At 32.0% G+C, this 24,499-nt stretch overlaps 3 protein-coding genes and 1 non-coding gene across 5 annotated transcripts; 1 reads left to right on the forward strand and 3 right to left on the reverse strand.

The window, feature by feature from the left end:
• Positions 1–1,104: 1,104 nt before the first annotated feature.
• On the reverse strand, positions 1,105–2,652 carry LOC127256527 (60S acidic ribosomal protein P1-like). Its single transcript, XM_051282578.1, has 3 exons — positions 2,500–2,652; positions 2,161–2,373; positions 1,105–1,646 (listed from the first exon to the last, which is right to left on the reverse strand). The coding sequence occupies exons 1-3, from the start codon at positions 2,566–2,568 to the stop codon at positions 1,593–1,595; spliced, it is 336 nt and encodes a 111-aa protein (XP_051138535.1). The 5' UTR covers positions 2,569–2,652; the 3' UTR covers positions 1,105–1,592.
• Positions 2,653–10,974: 8,322 nt separating this feature from the next.
• LOC127256390 (polyadenylate-binding protein-interacting protein 12-like) lies at positions 10,975–14,563 on the forward strand. The gene is made up of 11 exons (XM_051282377.1): positions 10,975–11,297; positions 11,459–12,044; positions 12,251–12,361; positions 12,455–12,499; positions 12,589–12,661; positions 12,750–12,862; positions 12,958–13,017; positions 13,103–13,150; positions 13,233–13,301; positions 14,133–14,194; positions 14,283–14,563. Exons 2-11 carry the CDS (start codon positions 11,520–11,522, stop codon positions 14,338–14,340), a joined length of 1,164 nt encoding a protein of 387 aa, XP_051138334.1. The 5' UTR covers positions 10,975–11,297; positions 11,459–11,519; the 3' UTR covers positions 14,341–14,563.
• Positions 14,564–14,772: 209 nt separating this feature from the next.
• TRNAL-AAG (transfer RNA leucine (anticodon AAG)) lies at positions 14,773–14,853 on the reverse strand. The gene has a single exon. It is a non-coding gene; the product is annotated as a tRNA-Leu (tRNA).
• Positions 14,854–15,064: 211 nt separating this feature from the next.
• Positions 15,065–24,215, reverse strand: LOC127256451 (uncharacterized). 2 transcript variants are annotated; one of them, XR_007839858.1, is made up of 21 exons: positions 23,868–24,215; positions 23,262–23,387; positions 22,749–22,916; positions 22,566–22,649; positions 22,412–22,462; positions 22,175–22,228; positions 21,946–22,028; positions 20,944–21,067; positions 20,795–20,854; positions 20,088–20,330; positions 19,665–19,748; positions 19,438–19,585; positions 18,968–19,095; positions 18,634–18,681; positions 18,338–18,468; positions 18,185–18,267; positions 17,796–17,899; positions 17,249–17,319; positions 16,722–17,023; positions 16,281–16,497; positions 15,065–16,092 (listed from the first exon to the last, which is right to left on the reverse strand). XR_007839858.1 is itself a non-coding variant. In XM_051282464.1 (20 exons), the coding sequence occupies exons 1-20, from the start codon at positions 24,180–24,182 to the stop codon at positions 16,340–16,342; spliced, it is 2,565 nt and encodes an 854-aa protein (XP_051138421.1). In that variant the 5' UTR covers positions 24,183–24,215; the 3' UTR covers positions 16,108–16,339. The 2 variants fall into 2 exon arrangements, 1 of the variants encoding a protein (XP_051138421.1); XM_051282464.1 differs by lacking the exon at positions 15,065–16,092 and having other exon boundaries at positions 16,108–16,497.
• Positions 24,216–24,499: the final 284 nt, after the last annotated feature.

Consider the following 24,499-nt stretch of genomic DNA (forward strand, 5'->3'; position numbering starts at 1 on the left):
ACTCAAATTAGAGCGAGAGAGCTTCTGCCCCAAAAACTCTGCGCATAGAGCGTCGAATGAACTGAAAAGCGATGTCGACATGGATAATTTCTTCTTTCTCTTTCTCTTTCGGTGGAATTGATTTGATTTGAATTGAATTGGTTCGAAGGAGGAGAGAAAGAGTATTTATAGTGGGGAGAAGCTGGGGGTGATTGAATTCGGGAAGTTTCCTGATTTCCTCGTCTACGCGGCCGATAAATTCTTATTTTTATTTTTATTTTTAATTTATCGGGGGATGTTTGGTTGGTCAAGTTTCCTTGCGTGGTCGCAAACTCGGTTGTGTTTTCCTCCACGTTTCTCCAATACTGTCAGCGGCAATAAGACTGGAACCGCTTTCAAATTTTTATTTAATTAGTAAAAAATGAATGAACAGATAGGAAATATTATTATTTTTTATAAAAGGAAAAAAATAATAATTAAAAATAAAATAGTATGATAATAAGTATGTGTTGTTGCAGACGCTAACTTATCCCAACAGTAAACTAAGGATTCGGATTCGGATTCCCTCAAACTTGTATGAAGAAATGAAGTTGAAATCAAAATTTATTAGTATGTCTATAAACAAACCAATTAGACACTTCACTTAAACTTGTTAGTAATGGTATTTTAGCTTGAATTAAAATTCAAGTTTATACCCGATTCATTGAACACAAGCCAACTAATGTCAAAACAAAAAGGCATTTCATAGAACCTTCTAGCTAGCTAGCTAGCTTATGGATAGACGCGGAAAGAAGGTGGGTTAGGATTGGACTTATTCTTCTTCTGTCATTCTTTGGGTCAGAATACATTTGGATCTTACTTTGACTTTGAATTTTTAACAATAGTCAAACAAATACCACGTTTCTTAGGAATGGTTAACCCTTATTCATGGCATGGGTATAAAACGGGCAATCTCAATAAGAGCTGCAATTTCATTCAAGATAAAAAGATTGAAGCCATTAAAGAGTAATAAAGATATGGTCTTCAATACTTCCTCTACGGTGACCGAGCAATGAATGACAAATAGCAAATAACACAGTGATTTATATTCATACAATTATCTGCACACCATATACTACCATATCATACAATACAACTCAAAAATATAAGATTTTAATCCATAGTTTCAATTGAAACTATCCGCTTGTTTTACATATATTGACCATGACCTCTCCCTAGTATTCATTTTATAATTCCCCAAACATTACAAAAAATTCACCAAGTCATAGGTGTTATGAAATGCTAGCTAGCTCGATTAGAGAGTAAATGGATAGAAATAATGGCGGCTGATGTACTAAAGGCTAATTCAGATCCCACCACTATAACTATTCAATGGAAAGTTTCAGCCTATTACTTAATTATCCATGATATGCACCAGCAAATGAATAGAATTTACTGCAAGACTCAGAAGATTTACCACCAGAAAAAAACTTGACACTTGCAACAAAATGTCATCATCATCTACTTTAAATACTGAAAACTACTGCTGCTGTAAATGCAATCAATGAAACTGAAACAAAACTTCATTGGTAAAGCGATTGCACCTCAAAATGGCATCCCTAATTTGTAGCTCACTAGTCAAATAAACTGAAGCCCATATCGTCGTCACTCTCTTCCTTGGGCTCCTCCTGTAAACGTACAAGAAGCAAAACACGCGTGGTAACTTCAGTCATGTTTGATTGCTTCCAACATATAGTTAGTAATAAAGGGAGATTGGTTTGATTAGATTTTACAGGAAAAATGAACTTAAAAAGCAAATTTGTAAGTAGGCAACTAATAATGTGCATTCCACTTGACACCATGTTTTCTTGTGCAAATACTATGGCTCTGTTTATACAGAGGCTTTCTTTTGAACATCACAGAAAGTAACTTTTTACTATCATCTAAAGTTTCCAAAAATTCTATCAAAATGGATGGAAGGATTATTTTGAAAATATAATGCAAAATGCCTTCTGGTTTTAAATTGCTTAGTTCCACAACGGTTGATGCGAAATTCGTCTCTTGGGTAAAATGAAGAATGGCTTAATAGGGCTTTTACAGTTGAGCAAAATCGAGGATAAAGTGTGATTTCATTACGTATCAACGTCAGGGAAACTATGTAATGAAAATGCGTTACATAAGCGAACAACAAATATTGCATACCTTCTTCTCCTCGGCGGCGGGGGCAGCGGCGGCGGCACCACCAGAATCTCCTCCTGAAGTGGCAGATACCGCAATCGCTGCACCACCGCCAGATCCGACGTTCACTATGAGGTCATCGATGTTCCTCTTCTCGCATAGCTTGGCAAAGAGAGACGGCCAGTATGATTCAACATTCAAACCCGCTGCTTTCACAAGCGTATCTATTTTTTCCGCCTAAACATATAAGAAGAATTAAGAACACCTTGCATTATAACATCAAATCTAAATCCCTACAAATGCATAAACATTTATGATTTGTGCGTGCGTTTTGACAAGAACAAGAAATGAAAAATGCATTACCGTGACTGCGATGCCATCGTCATGAAGAACCAAAGCAGCATAGGTGCAAGCGATCTCTCCAGACGACATTTTCACTTTTCCACGGAAATAATCAAAATCTAGGGTTCCTGCCGCTTGCTGCTGCGGATGGTGTTCAACAGCGAGTTAAATAGTGGTAGGGTTTTTAAGTAGGGTTTTGGGAGGTATTTATAAGAATTACGACAGCTTGAAATTTCATTTTGCCCTACAACTTTTAAGATAATCAAATACACTCTTTATATTTTTCAATAATTATTAATTTGACCCAAACTCTTATATTATAAAGATACTTTACCCAACATACTTTTCACTTATTTAGCGTTATTTATTTTTCAAAAAATATTATATCGAATATATTTTTTTTCATAAAATATCAAATAAAATACTAATTTTATTTTTTTTTCAAATTTTTAAAATTCCAAAATTTTCAAAAAATCTCTATATAAACAAAAAGTCTTTTGTGACAGTGTAGGCGGATGTAATTTTTTTATTTAAATAATATTTTATATCATTTTTACTAATGATATTTTAATTTTTATTCATTTATATTAATTTTATTTATTAAATATAAAATATTTCTATCTTTGTTTGCATAAATTGTTCAATATTTTCTTTTCGATTCATTCTCGTTCTACCATAGAGCATATAAGCCGATTCACGGCACAATGTGGAGGTGAGTTTGGGAATAATGCCTTTATGGCCTTGGCCTGTAAATGGACCTTTATGGGCTTCTAAAATGTCTTTTAGGCCATGACCAATGCCCCAGTTGGTCCTATACATGTGACCCGCTATCAGGAACAGAATTGCAATAGCTAAATGATGGTGTGCAATATCTGTCAACCATAAACCCCCAGTTACTGGATCTAATCCTCCACGACTTCTACATAATATTTTTTTTCTTAAAAAAAAAGTGAATTATAAATATTAGTCACATTTTAAATTTCATAATAATATTTTTAATTTAATAAAATTATCTAATTATTTGTATTATACCGTAATTAGTTTAAATGAATTTTCGAAAGAACCTATTAGTTTGTAAAGTAATTCAGCAAAATAAGTCACCTTAGACGAACTATGTATAACAGGTGAAACCTAAAAAAATCGAAAGTTTGAATTTATGATCTTTTGGTTTCGACAATGCCTATATATACTTATGTTCTTAACCTAAATCCAACATTATTTGTTCAAAATGAGCACTCTTTACAAACTTATTTTTTGCTAAGCCCAACAGTATATATAAAAGCATACAGAGTGAGAAATTTATAGATGTCCATCTATTTATTTGAGGGTTTTTTTCTCAACTTAAAAAAATAATAATAAATAATAATAATAATAATAATATATAAATAAAGCCCAAGATTCTATTTTTTTTAAGTCATTGCCCATTAATTTTTTTGCTGGTGTTTGAAACTACACACAAATTTAATTGATGGAATACTCAATAATAATAATATATTCTTCAATATATATTTATATACATAATTCATAAACGCCTTGTCCTTGATGCTTTGCTTTATTTTGTAGTAATATTTTTGTTGGTGTAGTCCCTTTCAGGAATCATGAGTGGCTACTTTTCATTCCTATGGCTTGCCTTGCGATCAAAGGCAAAAGGATAAAATATAGTTTATTTAGTTGCGGTTTAAAATGAACTTGAAATGATATATTAAATTATATTTTTATACGAACAATATTTCAATATAATATTTTATAAAAAATAATAATATATTGTTATTAAAATTATACAAAATAAATACTGTTATTTTAATTTAAACGTTATGTAACAAATTAAATTTTTAGTAGTAATTTACAATTTGGCATGTACGGTACGTTGTTGCAATAAATTTCAGACTGCCTGCCACCATTAAAACTTCGGTGGATGGTCCGTATCAACGGCCCAGATTAGATGCTGCCACACATCTTTAATACTCCTTCCAACTTAATACTATAATAAATTATGGTTTTCAATATGAATGTCTTTTGTTACTTTTTTTTTATTTTTTATAATAAAATAAATAAATAATATGATTTTGTTACTAAATAAAAATATTTAATAAAAAAAATTAATCAAAGGGGTTTGTTTACTTTGTAAAAAAAAAATTAATATATTACATACACATTATTTTTATATTACGATACACAATTTCTTATATTCTCTTCGTCCAAGAACTATAGTCTTAGTCGTGTTAGGTACGAAATTTAAGAAATATTGATATTATATTGATAATTGATAAAATGTATGAATAATTTTTATTTTTTTTTTGTTGTCATTGTGACTATATTAGTGTAAAAAGTAATGACAATTGTGTAATAATAATAAAAAAATAAAAGTAATTTTACGGTGATGTGATTATTATGGAAATAAGACTATTGTTTTAAGACGGACAAAAATTATAAACAAGAGTATTATATGATGAAAAATACCTTAAGGGTGTGTTTGTTTGGGGGTTTGGATTTTGAGTTGGGATTTGAATAGTAAAAATTTTGAATTTGAATAGTTGTATGATGTGATTTAAATAGGGTTTGATGTGATGTTTTGAATGTAAAATTGATTTTTAGTATAATATAAAAAATGAAAAATAGGTGTTTGATTTGATGTTTTTGGGGGAAAAAAATTGGATGAATAGTGGAAATCCACCAAAATCCTTCAAACAAACACACCCTTAGAATAATCATTTCTAACAAATCTCACAAAATAAACAAATCAAAAAAGTGTGGGAAAATAGTAGGTTACAAGTCTCTAATTCATTATATGCTGCATAGTGTCTTAGAATATATATACATATAATTTTTTTTTATATAGAATATTAAGTTAATATACAATTTTGACTATTTAAAAAAATGATAAAAAAAAAATCAAAATGATACTCTCTCCGTCTATTTTTTAATGTCCTATTTGATATTTACACGTATTTTTAGGTAATTAGGATTTTTGTTATAAAATGACAAATTTACCTTTAATTTTCAGTATAGGAAATGAAAGAGTAAAAAAAATAAGAGTAAAAGAGTAAATTTTGTGTATAAAAATCGAAAGACGACAATAATTGTTGGACATTCCAAATAGAAAAGTAGAACGTTAGTTTGTAGACGGAATGAATATATAAATATATACACAATATGTATATATAGCTTATTAGGCTACATGAAGGACTCGTGGTCCCGCTAACTCCAACAATTAATCAATGTAGCTAATGGAATGGCAAGGCAATTAAAAATTGAATTGAATTATCAATTATAATGTAGGTGTATTTCTCATTATTTATACATTGTATTTTCTTTTACAAGATATTTCAATGAATCGACATTTAAATAAAAAATTCATATATTCAAATTCAAAAAAATAATAATAAAAAGTTATATACTATCTCATAAAATTAATTGCATTTATAATAATATATTTATAATTTATGTAAAAATTTAAAAATATTTTAATATTAATATATAATTATTTTTACTATAATAAAAAATAAAAAATTTCAAAGTAGAATGAAAACAATAAATGTAATTTATATTATGACAGGATTTATGTTAATATAGTGCAAATATTCCTTATAATATAGTGCAAATATTCTTTAAGGGTGGTGACACTAAATTTGAGGTTCACACTTAGAAATATGGTTCGTCTAATGTAACTTGTCTTGTCAAATCTAATTTGCAAAATATTAAATTCGATCCAAAATTTATCTAAAATAAACTAAAAGAATAACATATGCATGTTCCAATATTATAAAATAATAATAATAATAAATAAATAAGATATTGTGATATTCGCCCCTAATGTATAAACTAGTGGATATTTTGTTAGTTTTATTCCTTTATGATTTATTTTTAAATTTGTACTGTTTGAACTTCAAATTCCAAAATATATATATAATTTTTAATATAATAAAACATTTATAAAATATTACTTAAACAAAAAAATCTTCAAAACACACCCTAAACTTTTGTTTATTCCACAGGTAACCACTTCCTTTATTGACCATAAGTTAAATAACCTGACAATCACGAGGCTGCTTCTTGATTTTAATAATACCTAGCCATAGGTGTGTTTTTTAAATAATTTGATTTTTTTAATTTTTTTTTCTACCTATATAAATTAGAGTATAATGTGTCGTTTGTACTTTAATAAAAAAGTTCAAACAAATTTTGTTTTTTATTAAAATATTGCTCCATGTTATAAAATGATACGATGTAATCGTGTTGAAAATACATATAAGCATGTTCTTTGTCTTTTTCCTAATATGCAGTTGAAGGTAGCTGGAAATTTTAATGAATTTTTTCCTATTATTGTATACCAATTAATTAAAATGACGTGTTAAATGCGCACCTGCTAATTTATTTGAGTTTATCCAGTGAATATTTGTTTGTGTATTTTATTTTTTTTTTAGATAAAAATTGATTTGAACATAATAATATGTGAATTCATAATTTTTTATTCTTAAATTATTACGTACATTTACTAATTTAATAAAATTAAAATAAATATTTTAATGTTAATTTTTTTGAAATTATGTGCCAAAAAAATACAAAAAAAATATATAGGGGAAATACTAGTATATGTATGATTGGCAGTGGATAAAGACAGAGAGGTGGGGTGGTCTGTATGTCCATTCGGTACACGTACTGGCCACCGACACGTGGCAGTCTCTGGGTTCTGCCACCATGCGGAAAATAGTACCACCGAATTCACACACCTAACCTACTACCCCTACCCCTACCCCCTACATCGCTGCATACATGCATCATCGCATCTACCACTTCACTCCTTCCTTTATGCCTAGCGTTCTCAAATCACAACCACTACTCTTATAAATGACTTATTAAGAACTCCCTCCCCCAAATATCTTGCAAACAAATCCCAAATATATTGCAATATTTGTGTTTGACACAAAAATTTAGATAAAAAATATTAAATACGATAATTTAAAATAATTTGAATATTAAATAATATAATTTGAGAGAGAAATTATTATTTATTTTTTTATTTGAATAATACGATATAATAAAATAAAATGTATATTAATAAATGTATATAAATATTTTAATTATTTATAAATTTGAAAATGTTGCATTGAGTTTGAAATAAATAAAAAACAAAATATTGCAGAGTGTTTGGGACGGATGAAGTAATTAATAATGGTGTGTTTTTTCGGAGGATTTTATAAGATTTTTATTATTTATTTAATTTTTTTTTTTAAAAAAAACATCAAATTGAATTTTAATTTTATATTTTTTATATTATACTAAAAATTAATTTTATATTTAAAATATTATATAACACTTATTTATATCGCAACATATAATTAAGCAAAATCAAATTTTTTACTATTCAAATTCTAATTCAAAATTCAAACTTCCAAACAAACACACCCTAGATGTATTAGTAAAAATATAATTATGATTTAATGAAAAATAATTAATTATGATTAAAATAACTAATTAGTTTGATTAAATAAAATAATTATAAATTACAAATTTAAAAATATAATTAAAATATATAATTATATTTTCAAAAAATAAAATAATAAATTATGTAGAACATACAAAAGTAAAAAGAATAGATAAATTAGGTGAAATGAATTGAGTAATTAATTGGTACTAGTAGTGTGAAGGTGAACTCATAATCGTTTGTATAAAAAATATATTCTATTTGTTTCAAACTCACATGTATGGTGACTATTTTACTGTAAACATATGAATTTAGAAGATGTATAATTAATGTAAATAATTAAAAATGTATTAGTTGAAAATAATTATAAATTTAAAATTGGATTAAAGCATATAATTTCTTTTTAAAAAAATGACAAAATAAGTAGGATATACATAAATAGAAATATGGACATAATAAGTGAGACGAAAGAAATATTATTTATTTTATATATAATATATTGATTAAGTTAAATTAACACTATATTAATTTGTTCTGATTAACATTATAACACTTCCTCTATTTAATTTATTGTATTTCTTCTATCTCAAATCAAATAGGTCTTTTGAAGTTTATAATAGATTAAAAAATAATAATATTTTATTAGTTAGTAAAACATGTGCAAGAGTTTTTTATTTTTTTTATTTGATTTATGCATAAAATAATTGTATGTGTAATGATATATTTATAATATAAATAAAAATTAAAAGTATTTTGATATTCGTGTATAATTATTATTTTTTTTAGATATAAACAAATATTTTAAAGTATAATAGACGAAATGTAAAAATAAATACTTTAAATTAAAATGAAGTGAGTATTATAAACTCAAAATTTTATTTCTTCAACTTGAGGTTTATTGAAGGATTGTGAATTCTTACATCACAAAAATTAAATGGAGAGACTAAATGAAATTAAATAAATTATGTATGAATGTAGATTACCGATGCTCACCATTATATTATATTTATATGTGTATATATTAATGTAACTCGAGCCCCTTTAGTACTAACCAAGCAAACATTAATAGTTCCCCACTTTCAGTGTTAATTTAGTTTAGAGAGCAGTGGGCTGCGGTTAGGGTTAGGGTTAGGGTTAGGGTGTTTTTAATAATATTCTCTTAATCCGTGAAAATATGAATTATTGGATTGCCATTTGCCACAAATTTTTTTAAAATAAATAATATTTCAATATAAAATTTATATAAGTATAATAGTGGATTATAAAATTTCATTACAGAGTTGATAAAGAATAGTTAATTGGAACGTGGTATCTCCATAGCTCAAAAAAAATAAAATATTGTTCAACTTGCAATTATATAATATATTATTAAAGTATATGATATACTTCCTCCCCTTAAAAATAACAGTCTTATTTTATTATTAACAATAATTTCATTTTTATTTTTTAAATAATTCTCAACTTTTTTTTACAAAATTATCTCTATTTTTTTACAATAATTATATAAATTTGAAATATTATTAGGAGCTGTTTGGTTCAAGGATTTAATGGGATTCCATGCGATTTGGATTTTAAGATCCTATGAAATTCATATTTGGTTAAAAAAATGGTGGAATTTAAAGTGATGGAATTTGAAAAAAGAGTTCAAAATTCTACAAATAAAGAGATTTTTTTTTTTTTTTTTTTGTAACTGGTACCCTGTTACTTTTAAATCTTATTTTTGAAATTTTTATTTTTACATTTATATCCTCTTATAAAAGAAATAATAGTATTATATTTATATAAAAAATTAAATAATTTTAAAATTAATTATTATTTGAATTATATATTTAATTAAATTTATATTATTTTTTATGGTACAATTTTTTTTAAAAAATAAATTAATAAATTCATTGTTTAAAATTATTATTTATTATAAATTTTATTTGAATTATAAAATTATATGGACCACAATGAGTCGGGTTTAATCGGAACTGATATTCATCCCAAATATATATAGTTAAATCCGAGACTTAAATTGGATCCGATTATACTAGATCCGACCGAGACTATATCCAGAAAGACTTGATGGATCCGATTTTTTTTTTTACAATTCTTAAATTTTAATTTAAAATTACATATGTACTGGATTTGATGTATATTAAAACTTGTATATTTTATTAGAAAAATATAATAATAAAATAATGAATACGTTAAACTCAACAAATATTTTTAATATAATTATATTATTCGAAATTATTTTTTCATATGTATAGTTGATATATTATTATTATATTACCCCGAACATGACTCGGATCCACGCCTAATACTCAAATAAATAGGTCGGGTATTTACGCGAATATATTGTCCTCATATAAAATTATTGATATCTTTTCAATTTATATTAATAATAAATTAGAGGTTTAATTTATCAAAATAAATAAAATTCATAGGAGGACAATTATGTCATTTAGAATATAAAAAATTCAAATCCTTCGACTCATACGAAAAACAAACAAGATGTGAGAAATACAAATCCCACCACATTTTATCAATATGGGATTCCAAATCCTAAATATAATAAATCCCATCACATATAAATCCTATTGTGAAATTCCAATCTCAAAAAAATATTCATGAACCAAACAGTCCCTTAATATTTAAAAATACTTTTATATCTATTATCAATATAATACTATTATTTTTTTAATTATAGTGCATAATGTAAAATAGGTGGATGAATTTGTAGTAAGTAGGACAATTTTGTTTGTTTGTATTTAAAAAAATTGTTTTGTCTTCTCTAAATTCCGATGTAAAAACATTATGCATAGAGGTGGGGCCCTCTCTGGTTCCACAACCACAACGATTCTCCCATCATAATTTTTTGTGTGGCAGACCCTAACAAACACATCAATCAATTTTTATGTTAACTCCAAAGATTCTTTCCATCTACACCGTCCATTCTTGGGGGGCCCTTTACAGTACGTGTGGCTTCAGATCTATTTGGTGCTCAGGTCCTGGGACTTCCTGGAGTTACATCGCCTTGGTCTTGGAAATCAAATTGAAAAATGACACGAGCAATGAAGGGAAAGGAGAGAGAGAAGGTCATTTATTTCTCTTTCCCTATTCTCTCTCTAGACTGACTCTAGAAATCTCTCTCTCTACAGTACCCATGCGCTTTGTGTAAATATATATATATGTATGTATACGTATAGTCACTGTTTCTTTGTTGATGTATTGTCTAATTGCAGACTCGGTAAAAGATTGTTTCGATTGAGAGTATAAAATACGCCAAAAGAGAAAAAAGTTGCGCTCTGTTTTTGCTTGGATTTTACTTTGTGGATCATTTCTCTATTGACGGATTTGGTTATGATCTTGCAGTGAATTTGCTCAATGGGCGCCATTTAGGACTCAGGTAAAAAAGCTTTTGATTCTGTTTTTTTTTTTTTTTTTTTAATTTTTGTTGAAATAATTGTTTCGGATTTTTGCGAGTTCGGTGAATGGAAGCTCCGAGCTGTGATCTGGCGGACGGAAGAATCATATTCTGTGTTTTCTTTTTTTTTTTTTTTTTTGTAGAAGAGAGAGAGACAAAAAAAAAAGGAGTGAGAAAACGTGAGTCACGCGAGGGTTTCTGATCATGGCGGTGGTGGAAAATGCCGGTGTTAGAGCGACAGCGACAGCATCATCGAATCGAGATGTCCAACAGAACGACGTCGCGACGGATTACCATCACCACCACTCGGCCAAAGCCGCCGGAAACGACCAAAAGTCAACTAAGCCGGCGGACCAGAATTTCCATCTTGGACAGCAGAAATTGTTGAACGGGCGTCATCAGCTGGAGCAGCAGCAGCAGGCCGTTGACGGAGATGGAATCCCGCCGGAAACCGACGAGGATGGGGATGTTCGTGGAGGGGAGGGTTTCAAGAGGGAGATGAGAGATTTGCAGGAAATGCTCTCTAAGTTGAATCCAATGGCGGCAGAATTTGTTCCTCCTTCTATGGGTGCCGTTGGAATGCAGAGGTTGTTGGTGTCGCCGCCGCAGGTCTCTGCCGCTGCCGTGGCGGCAGCGGCGGCGGGCCTTTTTGGGTATAATCTTAATGGTTTTGTAATGCAGCAGCAGGCTAACTCAGGGGGGCTTCCTAATAGGGGCTCTTTCAGAAAGGTTTGTATTTCTTGGTGACACATTTCTGGACGGAATTGTTTGTGTTTCCATTGGTGAGAAATATATGATTACAGAGGATAGGAATTTCATGTGATTTTATTTTATATGATTTGGTTCAATTTGAATGTGATGGTTGTTAAGATTGTTAGGTTTAATAAGAAGGTTTTGGGAGGCATTAGTTATGGTTATTGCTTTGTGTTGTGCAGAAGAAAAATGGATACTCTAATGGAAACCGGCGGATGAATAGCCGAACTAGCATGGCACAAAGGGAAGATGTGATAAGGAGAACAGTATATGTTTCTGATATCGATCACCAGGTATAGAGAGACTAATAAAGGTTTTTTAAGGATTGTTAACTTTGATTCTTTTCGAAAATTTGCATAGCTTTGATTATGCATCTTGGCACATAGGTTACTGAGGAGCAACTTGCAGCACTTTTCATTGGTTGTGGGCAGGTAAATATGTGATAATGTTCGATGAGAAGGGTTAGATTAGCAAGGATTTACCACTAACAAGAATCTTTTGAATGCTGTTTGTGATGAAGGTTGTGGATTGCCGTGTTTGTGGTGACCCCAATTCTGTGCTTCGTTTCGCCTTCATTGAATTTACGGATGAGGGTGCGTCAGATTGATTTAATTTGGATGTGTTAGTGAATAAATTGTGTGGGTCATTTTTTTTCATCGTGTTTTCTTGCTTGACATGCAGAAGGGGCAAGGAATGCTTTGAGTTTGGCAGGAACTATGCTCGGGTACTATCCCGTTAGGGTGCTTCCATCCAAAACTGCAATTGCCCCTGTCAATCCAACATTCTTGCCAAGGGTGAGGAATTTGATACATGCTGTTTCTATATTTTCAAACTCTTTTAAAACACAACTTGTTTCAAGAATGAACGACTAATCGTTCTGTGCCTCTAGTCTGAAGATGAAAGGGAGATGTGTGCAAGAACTATTTATTGTACAAATATTGACAAAAAGGTAGCATCGACACTGGTAAATCTTAGACGCATTACAATGCTCTGCTGATTTGTTGCACTCATGATTTGTATGTTTGTCGAAGCAGGTCACTCAAGCAGACGTCAAAGTCTTCTTCGAGACTCTCTGTGGAGAGGTTTATACCTTCTCATATGATAACTCCAAATAATTGAATCTGTTAAAGTTCGACCATGTTTTTAAATGCTTTTGTTGATTAGGTTCATCGCTTGAGGTTGCTTGGCGATTATCAGCATTCAACTCGTATAGCTTTTGTGGAATTTGTTATGGTAAGATTTATCCGATCTGCAGTTGTGCCTTTTGTTTTGCTTTGAATGCATAATCATTTTAAGGCTTTCTTGTCTTAAAGCCTTTTGAGGGACCCAAAAGGGGAAAAAAATCGAGAATCAGCTTGCTTTCTGGTTAATGTTTTGCAAACCTTTTAAGCTCATATAAACTTCTTTAAGTCATTTAGTACATGTGGTATATAGTTCCATATTTATGTGACCTCTCGAACTAGGTTTCTTATGGGTTAAAACAGGCTTACCGATCTTCGATGCTGCTGCTGATGCTATCTAAAGTTATAACAATTTTACTTAGTGTCCTTTGTGTATGAACATGTCATAGGAACGAACACCTAGTCGTTTCAATGAAAGAAAAAGATTATGCAACAAAAATTTGTGCTAACACTATTCTCCAACCTCACTCCATTTAGCTTTGCTTGGCCTTGAGCAGCATCTATTGATTTTGAGCTCATAATTGCTTTGATAATCTTGCATCTAGTGTGATCTTTCGCTTGAAATTCGAATTAATTTGGAATCCGAGATTAAATTGAACCCTACATTTTGGATAAGCCACTTTATAATCAATTATCTGGATCACCTGTTTATTACTATTTCGATATTCATGTTTTGGCAAATATCTTCTCACTTATATTTCTGATCAATGACATGAGAATCTCCATCATCATGAATTTCTTCTCACTCTACACAAACTCTTCCAATTGCTTCATTTTCACCTTTGTACATTATCTACACTTCTCCTTATCCGAATCCTGTAATTCGGTCTCTGCTAATCTTTTTTCGACCTGGTTTAAAATCTTACAACCCCTTCGGGTGCAGGCTGAGAGTGCAATAGCTGCTCTAAACTGCAGCGGCATAGTGTTGGGCTCGTTACCCATAAGGTGGTTAAATACCAATTCTTGCCGCTGAATTCAGTGTCTTCTGCAACTCTCTTACCATTGCTAATATTCGAAATGTTCTTTCTTTCAGGGTTAGCCCATCTAAGACTCCTGTCCGACCCCGGGGACCTCGCCCATCAATGCATTGAAACATTGTTGGATGAGCTGAGCTTCTTCTCTGCAACTGATGCTCAAATGAACACATATCTATGAATCTATATATATATATATATATATACACATACATACTTAACAACAGCTGATGCTTTGAAAAGTACATGCTCTATGTTTTCTCGGCCTCTACTTGTTTTTCTTTAGCAGGACCAATGTTATCTTCTGTTTATGTTATCCGGTGCCTGTCTTTGAGTTTAAGTTTTGTAGGGTTTGGTGTGGCCATGATTATCTGATGTACTTCTAATGCTCGTAATATATATATATATATGTTTTTATCTTGTGAGAGAAATAACATCCAATTCAAGAATCTGTTTCCGATACGTGGATGTATACAAACAAAGGAGGGGGTGATGGGCATAAATGAAACGGAAAGGGGCTTAAAAAAATGGTTAAAAAATACAAATTATTGTTGAGTGTGGGATTCGAACCCACGCCCTTTCGGACCAGAACCTTAATCTGGCGCCTTAGACCAACTCGGCCAACTCAACTTGTATTATTACAGGCTTTTATTTACATATTTAATCATCTAATACTACCGCCGGAAAAATCAAAATCCAGTTGCTTTATTATGTGCGTTGGGCACTGTCACAGGAGCGTCCTACAATCCGATCCAATCCAATTTTTTAGGGCATGAATCACCACATGGATCATCATGCAACTTGTTTTTTAAATATGTGAACTTAACATTCTAAAATAACATAAAAATATATATATATATTTTCGAGTAAGATATCACATAAAACATTATTTACATACAAAAATATAACCCAGACTAAAAATGAAAACACCCTAAAATTACTTAATATATTCATCAACTAACTCACTGCATAGGAAGATCGACCTCTCTTGAGGAGCTGCCAGTTTATGAATATATAGATATATATATATATTCATAAAATACCATGAGGGATTATTAGTAACATAACAAACCTGTCGTAAATTCTGTCTTAGGAGGTTCCATCAGGGCTGGGGAAGAAAGAACATCACTCCTGGTTTAGTTAAAGCTAAGAAAAAGCTCCTGCCATGTTCTGTCTCTGGAGAAAACCATAAGTGATTGATCTTCTAAGAAACAAGATTTCAGGCATATTATTTATAGCTAAACATATTGTTAGGCAACAAAATGGAACCCAATATAGGAGACTTTGGAGCAGCAAAATTGGATTTTAATGATACATAGCACCGGGTAAACCACATATACAGTTGCCTATTTCAGAGAATGTATACATATGATGATGTGTACAGCTATGGGGTTGATTTATTTGAGCTTCTATGCAGAAAATTACCAGTGATCCTAGCTTTCATGAAGGGGTAGATATTGTATCAATGGGCAAGGAGAAGTAAACAGACTTACAAGATTGCTACTATTGCTTGGATGAAGAAACCAAGCACTGGAACAGAGAGGACTTATAAAAATCACTAGAGACGACGGATATTACCTTAAGATGCGCTGACATGGTTCCACACAACAGGCCCTCAATCAGAGCCCATCGATAACTAAGACTAAAGCTACTTATCCATTCATATATAAATTTCATGAGAAATGGCAAATACATCACCTGCTATTTCATATTGTCTGATGATGTGTACCTTTTCAGGGAAACAGGCTTTGTGATGGTAACACAATAGAAATAATGACCGACTAAATGCTACTTCAAAACAACATAGTTGTACCGTTTCCCTTTGATTGAGATTGAGCCAATTCCTGTACAAATGTCCAATTTGAAGATCTGCAGAAGAAAAAAATGCAAGAAAACGAACTTGAGTATCTTCTGTATCATAGTATGTAGAGATCGAACAGGTTTTTTTTATTGCAAATAGCCCAGAAACAAGGTCTAAATAAATTAAGTACGAAGTAGAGGGAATGGAACACATGTTAATAGATTATCAAGAACAGAATGGAAAAAGAAATATTAGCTGCAATTCATTGAGATAATAGTCTGTTTTGCATCTGAGCAGGCGGAAACTCTTATCCCATCAGGCTGCAACATCAGCCAATTTCAACTTCAACTTCAAGTTACCAGCTTGGACTACTATTTCATCTTTGGATAGATCCAATTTCAAAACTGTTGCTCTCTTATGGAGTGAAGGAACATTCACCATGTCACCGACCTTTGGAAGTTTTGTTTTCTTTTCTAGAATGTGAAAACAAAGAAGAAAATGAATAAATACAATGAAATAAATGCAAAAACAATTATGAGGTATTATTGTTTGATAACAGCATGTGTGCAGTTTGGGCATATGTTGACAACCTTAATCTAATCATAACTCCATGAAAATAAGAAAAAATAAATACGAAAGAGAAGAAAAAGTAGTGGTTTCATGAATACTTTCATGCGCAATTTTTTAAGTCAATTACCTGGCTTTGATTGCTTTGTATGATCCAAGGGAAGTGTGGCCTCAGTAACTGCTGAGGTTTCATGTTCTTCAGCCTTGGCATGATGAATGTGTACTGAAGTACGCTCCTCCAAATCTGATTTTATTTGATTGGATGGTTGAGTAGGAAGCAATCGAGCTTCCCGCACTTTCTTATGAATGATGGAACGTGCTGAAGCTGCTGCATTGGATATTTCTTGAATCATCCTGTATCTTTTCTTGCTGCTCTGTTCCATGACCCTCTTTCGCCTTAAAAGCAAACTTTGATGAAGTTCCTTTGAGAGCCTGAACCCAATAAATATTATTATACTTACATTCAGTGAATCAGATAAAGAGATGTACACCTATTAAAGGGTAATGATGCATAAACTAATATTTCCTCCTACACCAAGGAAGCGCAGTTTATCATACAGATCGATCATAGTAACCCATAGTTCCAAATATGTTTTTTTAACCAAATTCCACAAACCCAAACCTTGAGTATATTTGTCAAAGTATAAAGATTCTTACCTCAGGTAGTGCTCGGCTTCATGAACATTTTTATGGCAATCCTGTTTGAACCTCTCCATATCAACTATAATCTACAAAACATTGGGAACTTTTCAGACCAGTTGGATGAGCTTGGCAAACTAGAGAGCTGGCATCATCGGAGAAAATCTATTGTATGCTGAAGAATATGAATAACAATTATGGATATCCATGTAACTGAGATATTAAATTCAAGAATTCCTTGGCATTATGTATAATAAAAAGTCTGTTCTACAATATTTTGAATTCTTCATTTAAGAAAATGTAAATAGAATTATTATAAGAACTAGAGTTTCATAGATTTAAGGGGAAATTCAGGGAAAAGGGCAATCTACTTGCATAGCTGTAAAAAGAATACATACAAAAAGGGAAATAAAACAGGTTCTTCAAGGGTCCTTTGGTTCCTTCAAACAAGGCAAATAATGTATACAGTAACCCTCCATTGGAAAGGAACTTAAATATGCTCACAGATGCAATTTCATCAATGGACAACCAATCTTAACAAATTCAGATGATGAAATGAAGTTACCTCATTGATTTCTGCACTAGCTGCCCCATATAGTTCACGTGCACCATCCAATATTTCGACAGGCAGACCAAGTCTCTCAGCAATATTGATTGCATTTGAGCGCCCTAAAATGTTGAAGAAAAGATACCGGTTCATGGATTTAACAGAAGGTGCATATCTGATCCCAGTGATTCAACCAAACATGATGAAATAGTAGAGAAATTAGTAATTGCAAGACGGATACTTTTACAGGCTAAACTGGGTTGAAACTACAATATTACAGTGAGATGACAAAGGAATTACCACAGCACAAAAAACATTTAATAATTGAGTGGGTTCAATATATAAAATTCAGCCAGAACACCTGACCAGCGCACCAGTCAATTAAGACAAAAATGGAACACTCAAACCTGGGACTCCCCAAAGGATCTTGTAGGTGGGCTTTAAGTTCACTTCATCAAACTCCATGCAAGCATTTTCAAAGGTAGAGTTGCTGTCATAGTCAATATTTATGTCAGTCTAAATCTAATGCATGATTAAACTATCTTATTTGTATAAGCTACCTATATTTAAGAGATTTGAGTTCTCCATGATGTGTAGTAGCTATTGTCAACAAGGAACCAGACTCAGCAAAAGATTCCAGCAATGACATCCCCAGAGCAGCTCCTTCTAGAGGATTCGTCCCTGCACCTACCTAAAACTTATGATTATGGTTACTGATTAGATGCTGTTATTCAATTTCCCTGTCCATTGGAAACTTGTAGATCTGTGCATTATTTTGTAGACTGTAACCTAAAAAAATGTATTCGAAAGATTTGATAAAACATTTCTAAACTACAGAGTATAACTAAATCCATACCTCATCCAGAAGCACCAAAGAGAGTTTTGTTGAAAGGCTCTTAATCTCCTGCATGGGATAGGAATAGTATGATTTATGTACATGTGGGTGTCTTTAAAGACAAGGGTTTCATCAGTATCAAGAATATTTTCAAACTGCATTAAGACCCTGTAAATGCTAACAACAAAACTAAATTACTGTTCTGTTCCAGTTTTAATCAAATTAGATTATGAGTAACAAAGTCCATCTTATCACTTGCATATTATTTATAACTGAAGATAAATATTCCAGTGTGAATTCTGTTATTAAAAAAAAAAAAAATAAGAAGAAGAAAAAGAGTATGTTATCAACTTACACTGATTTGTTTCAGATGGCCTGAAAAGGTAGATAAAGATTGAGAAAGTGACTGTTCATCACCAATATCGGCAAGTACAAAATCAAACCAGGGAATCCTTGCTGGTTCTGATGCCAATATATAGAGACCTGACATGTGTTCAACAAAAATTGTGGACAGATTACACACTTAACAATAAAAAAGTTTAAAGGTAACCCTTGTAGATAACAAAGACCGTATAATCAAATGTTCTAAAAAAGGATGTTAGTGCCCACAAATAAAGCATGTTTAAGCATATATTACACTATTGTATAATAAAAAAATATCATCAAAGAAACTTTTCTCATGTCTTTACACTCTAGAAAGCATTCCAAGAAAAAAAATTGGAGAACATGGATAAGTAATGAGAAAACGGCGTTTTCTAATGGTGTAAAGCTAATTAAAATATCGAATATTTCGAGAAGCCACAGATGGAAACTAAAAGGAGTAACCTGATTTCGCCATCATAGCAGCCAACCCCACCGTCTTCAGGCAAATTGTTTTGCCTCCAGTATTTGGTCCAGTTATAACAACAACTCTTGTATCCATAGCTATAAATATATCAAAGGGAACAGGAGGGGTTTGTTTCAACACGTCAACCTGAAATAATGGCATGATTAGCCTTTATGCACTCGGAAGCTCATAAAACCATGATACATCAGAATTTGAATGTTTTTACCTGCATTTGCAAAGATGATATGTTTGAATCTATCTGTTCTGCCCATTTTGCATATTTACCTTGCTGTTTTTTCCTCCTGAGTTCCTGGATAAATAGAATATATTTAGAAAAACTTAACATTGCAAAAGTGAACATGGAACATGAAAGTTTCCACTAAAAAACCATCATAATGGAAGTGCTAAACTCCACTCCGAGCAAAAATCTGGAAGAGCTAAATTATTAACAAAGCCGTAAGGGCAAAGAGCTGAATGGCATGATGTGTAGCAATGTACCATGTAGCTAAAATTTGTAGGTTTCCTAATGTAATTCTCCTTGTTGAGGAAAGAACCATGCACAAGATCCATGTAGCATGTAAACATAATCAGTTGAGAAGGTTTTTCGAATAGTGATATTGAAAATTGTTAAGACAAATAAAGGACTTACAGCATTTGCATTACTGAGATCCTTCATGGTCATTTTTACATTGTAACGATGCTGTTGAAGCAATAACGGATGATAAGCCCTAGGCAAATACAAACTCCACTTCTTCTGAGATGATTGTGAACCTAATGGGTTTTTGTCTTCTTCTGCTGATTGATGGCTAACATTGCTATTTTTGTCTTCAAGTAAATACAAATCAGGATAGGCACCCCCAAATGAAAGACTATATTTTGCTCTGGCGTTAATCTGTAACACAGTGGCAAAAAATAAAAATAAAAATGAAGGCAAACATGTTAGGTAAACTTAATGATCATGCATGTGTAAATAGAGAACTTCATAGTCAAATCCAGTATTTCCAATCATCAAGGAGAATGATTCATGTGACATGTGAAATTAACCTTAAAGGATACAACTGTAACATTATATTGAAAAGGATAGCAATAAAAAGGATATCCAGCCAACCAGCCAACCAGCCACAGAACTATCATACATACATAACTTCATATCACAAGCCGAATGTGAATATAATGTTGCAAGTATTGTCAATTTATAGAGAGAAATTATTTATGCACACTACTGTCCCTGCTAAAATACATCATTTCATTAAGGCTGGTGATAACAAATCTAATCTCCACACAGAAGATACAGTAAACAGGTTAGTGTATTAAAAGTTGTAGCTTAGAACTCAGATATGGCCCTTGATCTGTTACCATGTCAATTCGAATCATTATGTTAAATAAATCTTCAATATCACCAAGATCCTCTTGCATCTGTACAAAAAATAGAACATAAAAAATGAAAATCTAAACTGTTTCTGTTATATTTTATTACCAGAAAAAGTGCAATAGCTCAACAAAACCTTCTTCGTTATCCTTAAGAGCACCTCGGTCTCAGCCTTTGCCACTGAGGCCCTTGCTTGTTGCAGCTCATCATTAAGGGACACAGCAGAGAGTGGTTCTACAAGGTTTCCCATTCCAGAACCACTACATCAATTTGAATTGTTTTCCTCAGGACAAGAAGTATTATAGAAGGAATGAAACAGGCTAGAGGGATTTGAGTTCCAAAAGCTCACCTAAGGCTAAATATTACGCATCAGAATAACAGAGAAATACATAGACAATTGAAATTATAGGATAGTGCGTGAAGTCCTTACTTAAAATCTATACAAAACTGAAACAAGTGTTTTATAGAATATTATGATGAAAAACACTGGAAGCGTCAACAGGTTAAAGGTTCTTAAAATGTGCTTCCACATGATTATTGTGGAGCAGGACCATAAGCAATTTAAAGGTCATGCAAACTACATTGATGTTTTATTTTCTACAGAGTTACAGCATAGAAATTGATTCACACTGCCTATTGATTTGAACTATTCTTGCTAAATTTTGGTTGTAGATTTCTCATAAGAAAATGGCACAATGGCAGCACCTTTTAAACAAAAATTAGGATTTCTAAGTCCCAACTATTACTGGAAAGATAATTTACTTTGTAATCTCTTAGGGATACAACACTTAAAGTCATAATTATATTACATTTCAATAGGTACAATTGCCTAAGAATTGTAAGCATACGCCTTGAGACCACTCACAAATTCACAATAAATCACAACATGATATCATTACATTAATGATAATGCAATTTGAAGTAAAATGCCAACCTCATAAAGTGTAACATTCAAAGCATCAAATTTTTATTTTGATTCTGTACTTACGCTATGAAATTTGGATGAGGATATCATCAAAACCACAGAGATAATCGACAAAAAGAAAAAGGAATGCATGGCTAGAATACTGACAAGATAGGTACCCACACTCTCATCTTACGCACAAGGGATTAAAATACTCAAAAGAACTTGATGCACCTTGAAAGCAATAGTCCCTCAAAACTTGGGTATGTAGCAGTCACTGTCTTTAGGCACCATCTGCCATCAATATCACATATTTCCTGGAGAGAGGGAGAGCAACATAAAACAACTGTAAAGAGAATTTTGAGAATTTACTTCATTCTTCTTAATATATATTAAAACAACTTAGAGCTGAATAACACAAGAGGTACACATAGGAAGATATTCAAGGAAAGCTGAAGCTCACCAGAGAGGGTGCTTCTTTTGTTTCATTTCTAATGCTTTCCAACAACTGGTATAACTGAATAATGATCAAAATTTAATTAGGTAGCAATCAGGCATGCTTAAAGAGAAACTCCAACTTCCAAATGTAAATCTATAGTGCCAATCAAACTGATAGTTTCATGCATCCCAACTCAACTTCCGATTTCGTTTTCATCAAATCAAAGGTCACAATATTTATCATAAATATACATTATGTAACCTTTCTTTCAGTAGATCGCACTTGATCACGTGCCCTTCTCAAGTCCGAACTCTGAACAGGAAATATATATATATATATATATATATGAATTAAAATGAAAGCAGACTAAAACCAAAAGTTAATACACAAATGCATCATGGATTTAAGAATCAACCGCAGAATCTTTTACAGAACCATCTTCGTCAACAAGTTGTTCTATAAGCTTAACCAGACGCTGATTTATAACTAACTCAATAACCTGCAGTAAAGTATTTATTAATAAGAAGTTAAGAACATTCACACGAAACTAATGAATGAAACAGAAAATGCTACTAGAGTGATCTAAATAAGTACATACCATTTCGGATAGAGGCATAAACCTTTTAAACCAATAGGAATCTTCCTTAATTGCAGATTTGACATTTAATTGCAAGGCTTCTGAATATTTTAGCAGAGAAAGAAGTGCTGTTGCTTCATTTCCACTGACAGGAAAACCCCTACGGGCACATCTTATGCCAGATTCCACCTTCAACAAAAGGCATGTACCAAGATCACTTTTATTTACCATGCATATGGATCTATTATTTGCACTGGAGCATAGTAAAAAAGAAACCTTTTTTTTTTTGCATTTTCCATCTAAACAAAGCAAGCATCTAATTTACAAATTGTTTTCTAGTAGTTGAGAATCGTGAACAAACAGATGGGTTTGATTATCAATAAAAAACATATAATAGTTATAACTCTGCAGAACCCAGACATGGAATCTCTACACATTTGCATACAACTGTTATTTAATACAAATTCTCATTATCAAGGGCAATGAAATAGCGCCACCAGCCCACACCCCACAGAAGTAAAATGTTCACCGTACCAAAGCAACGTCCATGCCAGTGAAATCCATCATGGCACCATAGTTGTTCATCTCCACAGCTGCATTTGTCTCCTGCAGCAGCCTTACACTATCTTCATATGTCTTATCCAAATTCCAGAGTTCATCCTGTGAAATAAAACTCATATAATTCAATGAACTGTATAAGATATGTCATTGAACGCCTGTGTGAACAATCGAATATCTACATATTGTAGGCTTATCAAGACTTGACTTTGATGGTAAAACAATTGGATCGTGCAATATATTTATTTGTTTTCTGCTAAGTACATTTCTCACTCCAGCATAAATAAAATTACTAAAATTAGAGAACAGTACATTTAACATAATCACGACACACACACACCAACCGGAAACTCAATAATGACCTTATGGAACACTGCAGAGAAATGAAAGCTTGAAAAATCCCACGTTTTTAACTCTTCAGTAATGCTCACATAACTAAAATTCTTGGAGCGTATATACAGCATAATAAAAAAACATTAGTCTTGATACATTCAAACAAACATGAACAGTAAGGTATTTGTTCAATCAAAAACACATGCAATTTTATTCAAAATAACAACAACGGCGGTTATCGGCAGAAACCTTTGTAGCTTGTTTGCCGAGGGAAGTCCCAGCGAAGGAAGCGACGCTATCACAGAGCTGGTCCCATTGCAATACTCTGAGACTGTCTAGCACCACAGGAGGAAGGTCACCAATCGAGCTCCGATTTCCAGAAAAACCAGCTGCTGCTGCTGCAAGACGGTTGGGAGAGAAATTTCGAATGGCGCTAACAAACTGACTGTTGAACGAGAATCGGAGAGCTCCGGTGGGAAGAGGAAGAGGAGAAAATCTGTAGAGAGCTGAGAGTGAAGGCACTATTTGCATGTGGAAATGGTGAGCTTCAACTGGCAATGGCATCGGAGCGAAATGGAAGAAAGAGGTCAGCGAATGATATCCGATTTGAACTATATTATTATTATTATTATTATTAAAGTAATTGTGGATTGGGCTTAAATATGGATGTTTTTTGGGCCTAAAGTAAATGTGGATTGGGCTTAAATAAGAAAGTTTGTTGGGCTCAAAGTATATTTTATTAGAATTATTTGGGCTATCTTTGGCCCAATCTGCTTTTTAAACAGAACTGCGAGCTGTATGTTTGGAGTGATATTTGGACCAAACTCATTTAGCTGTGAAAATAAATAAACTAATATAAAGTGATAGTTGAGTAGAAATTG

The sequence above is a fragment of the Andrographis paniculata genome, unplaced genomic scaffold (genome assembly GCF_009805555.1).
Source record: "Andrographis paniculata isolate CXL003 unplaced genomic scaffold, ASM980555v1 Contig55END, whole genome shotgun sequence".
NCBI lineage: Eukaryota > Viridiplantae > Streptophyta > Magnoliopsida > Lamiales > Acanthaceae > Andrographis > Andrographis paniculata.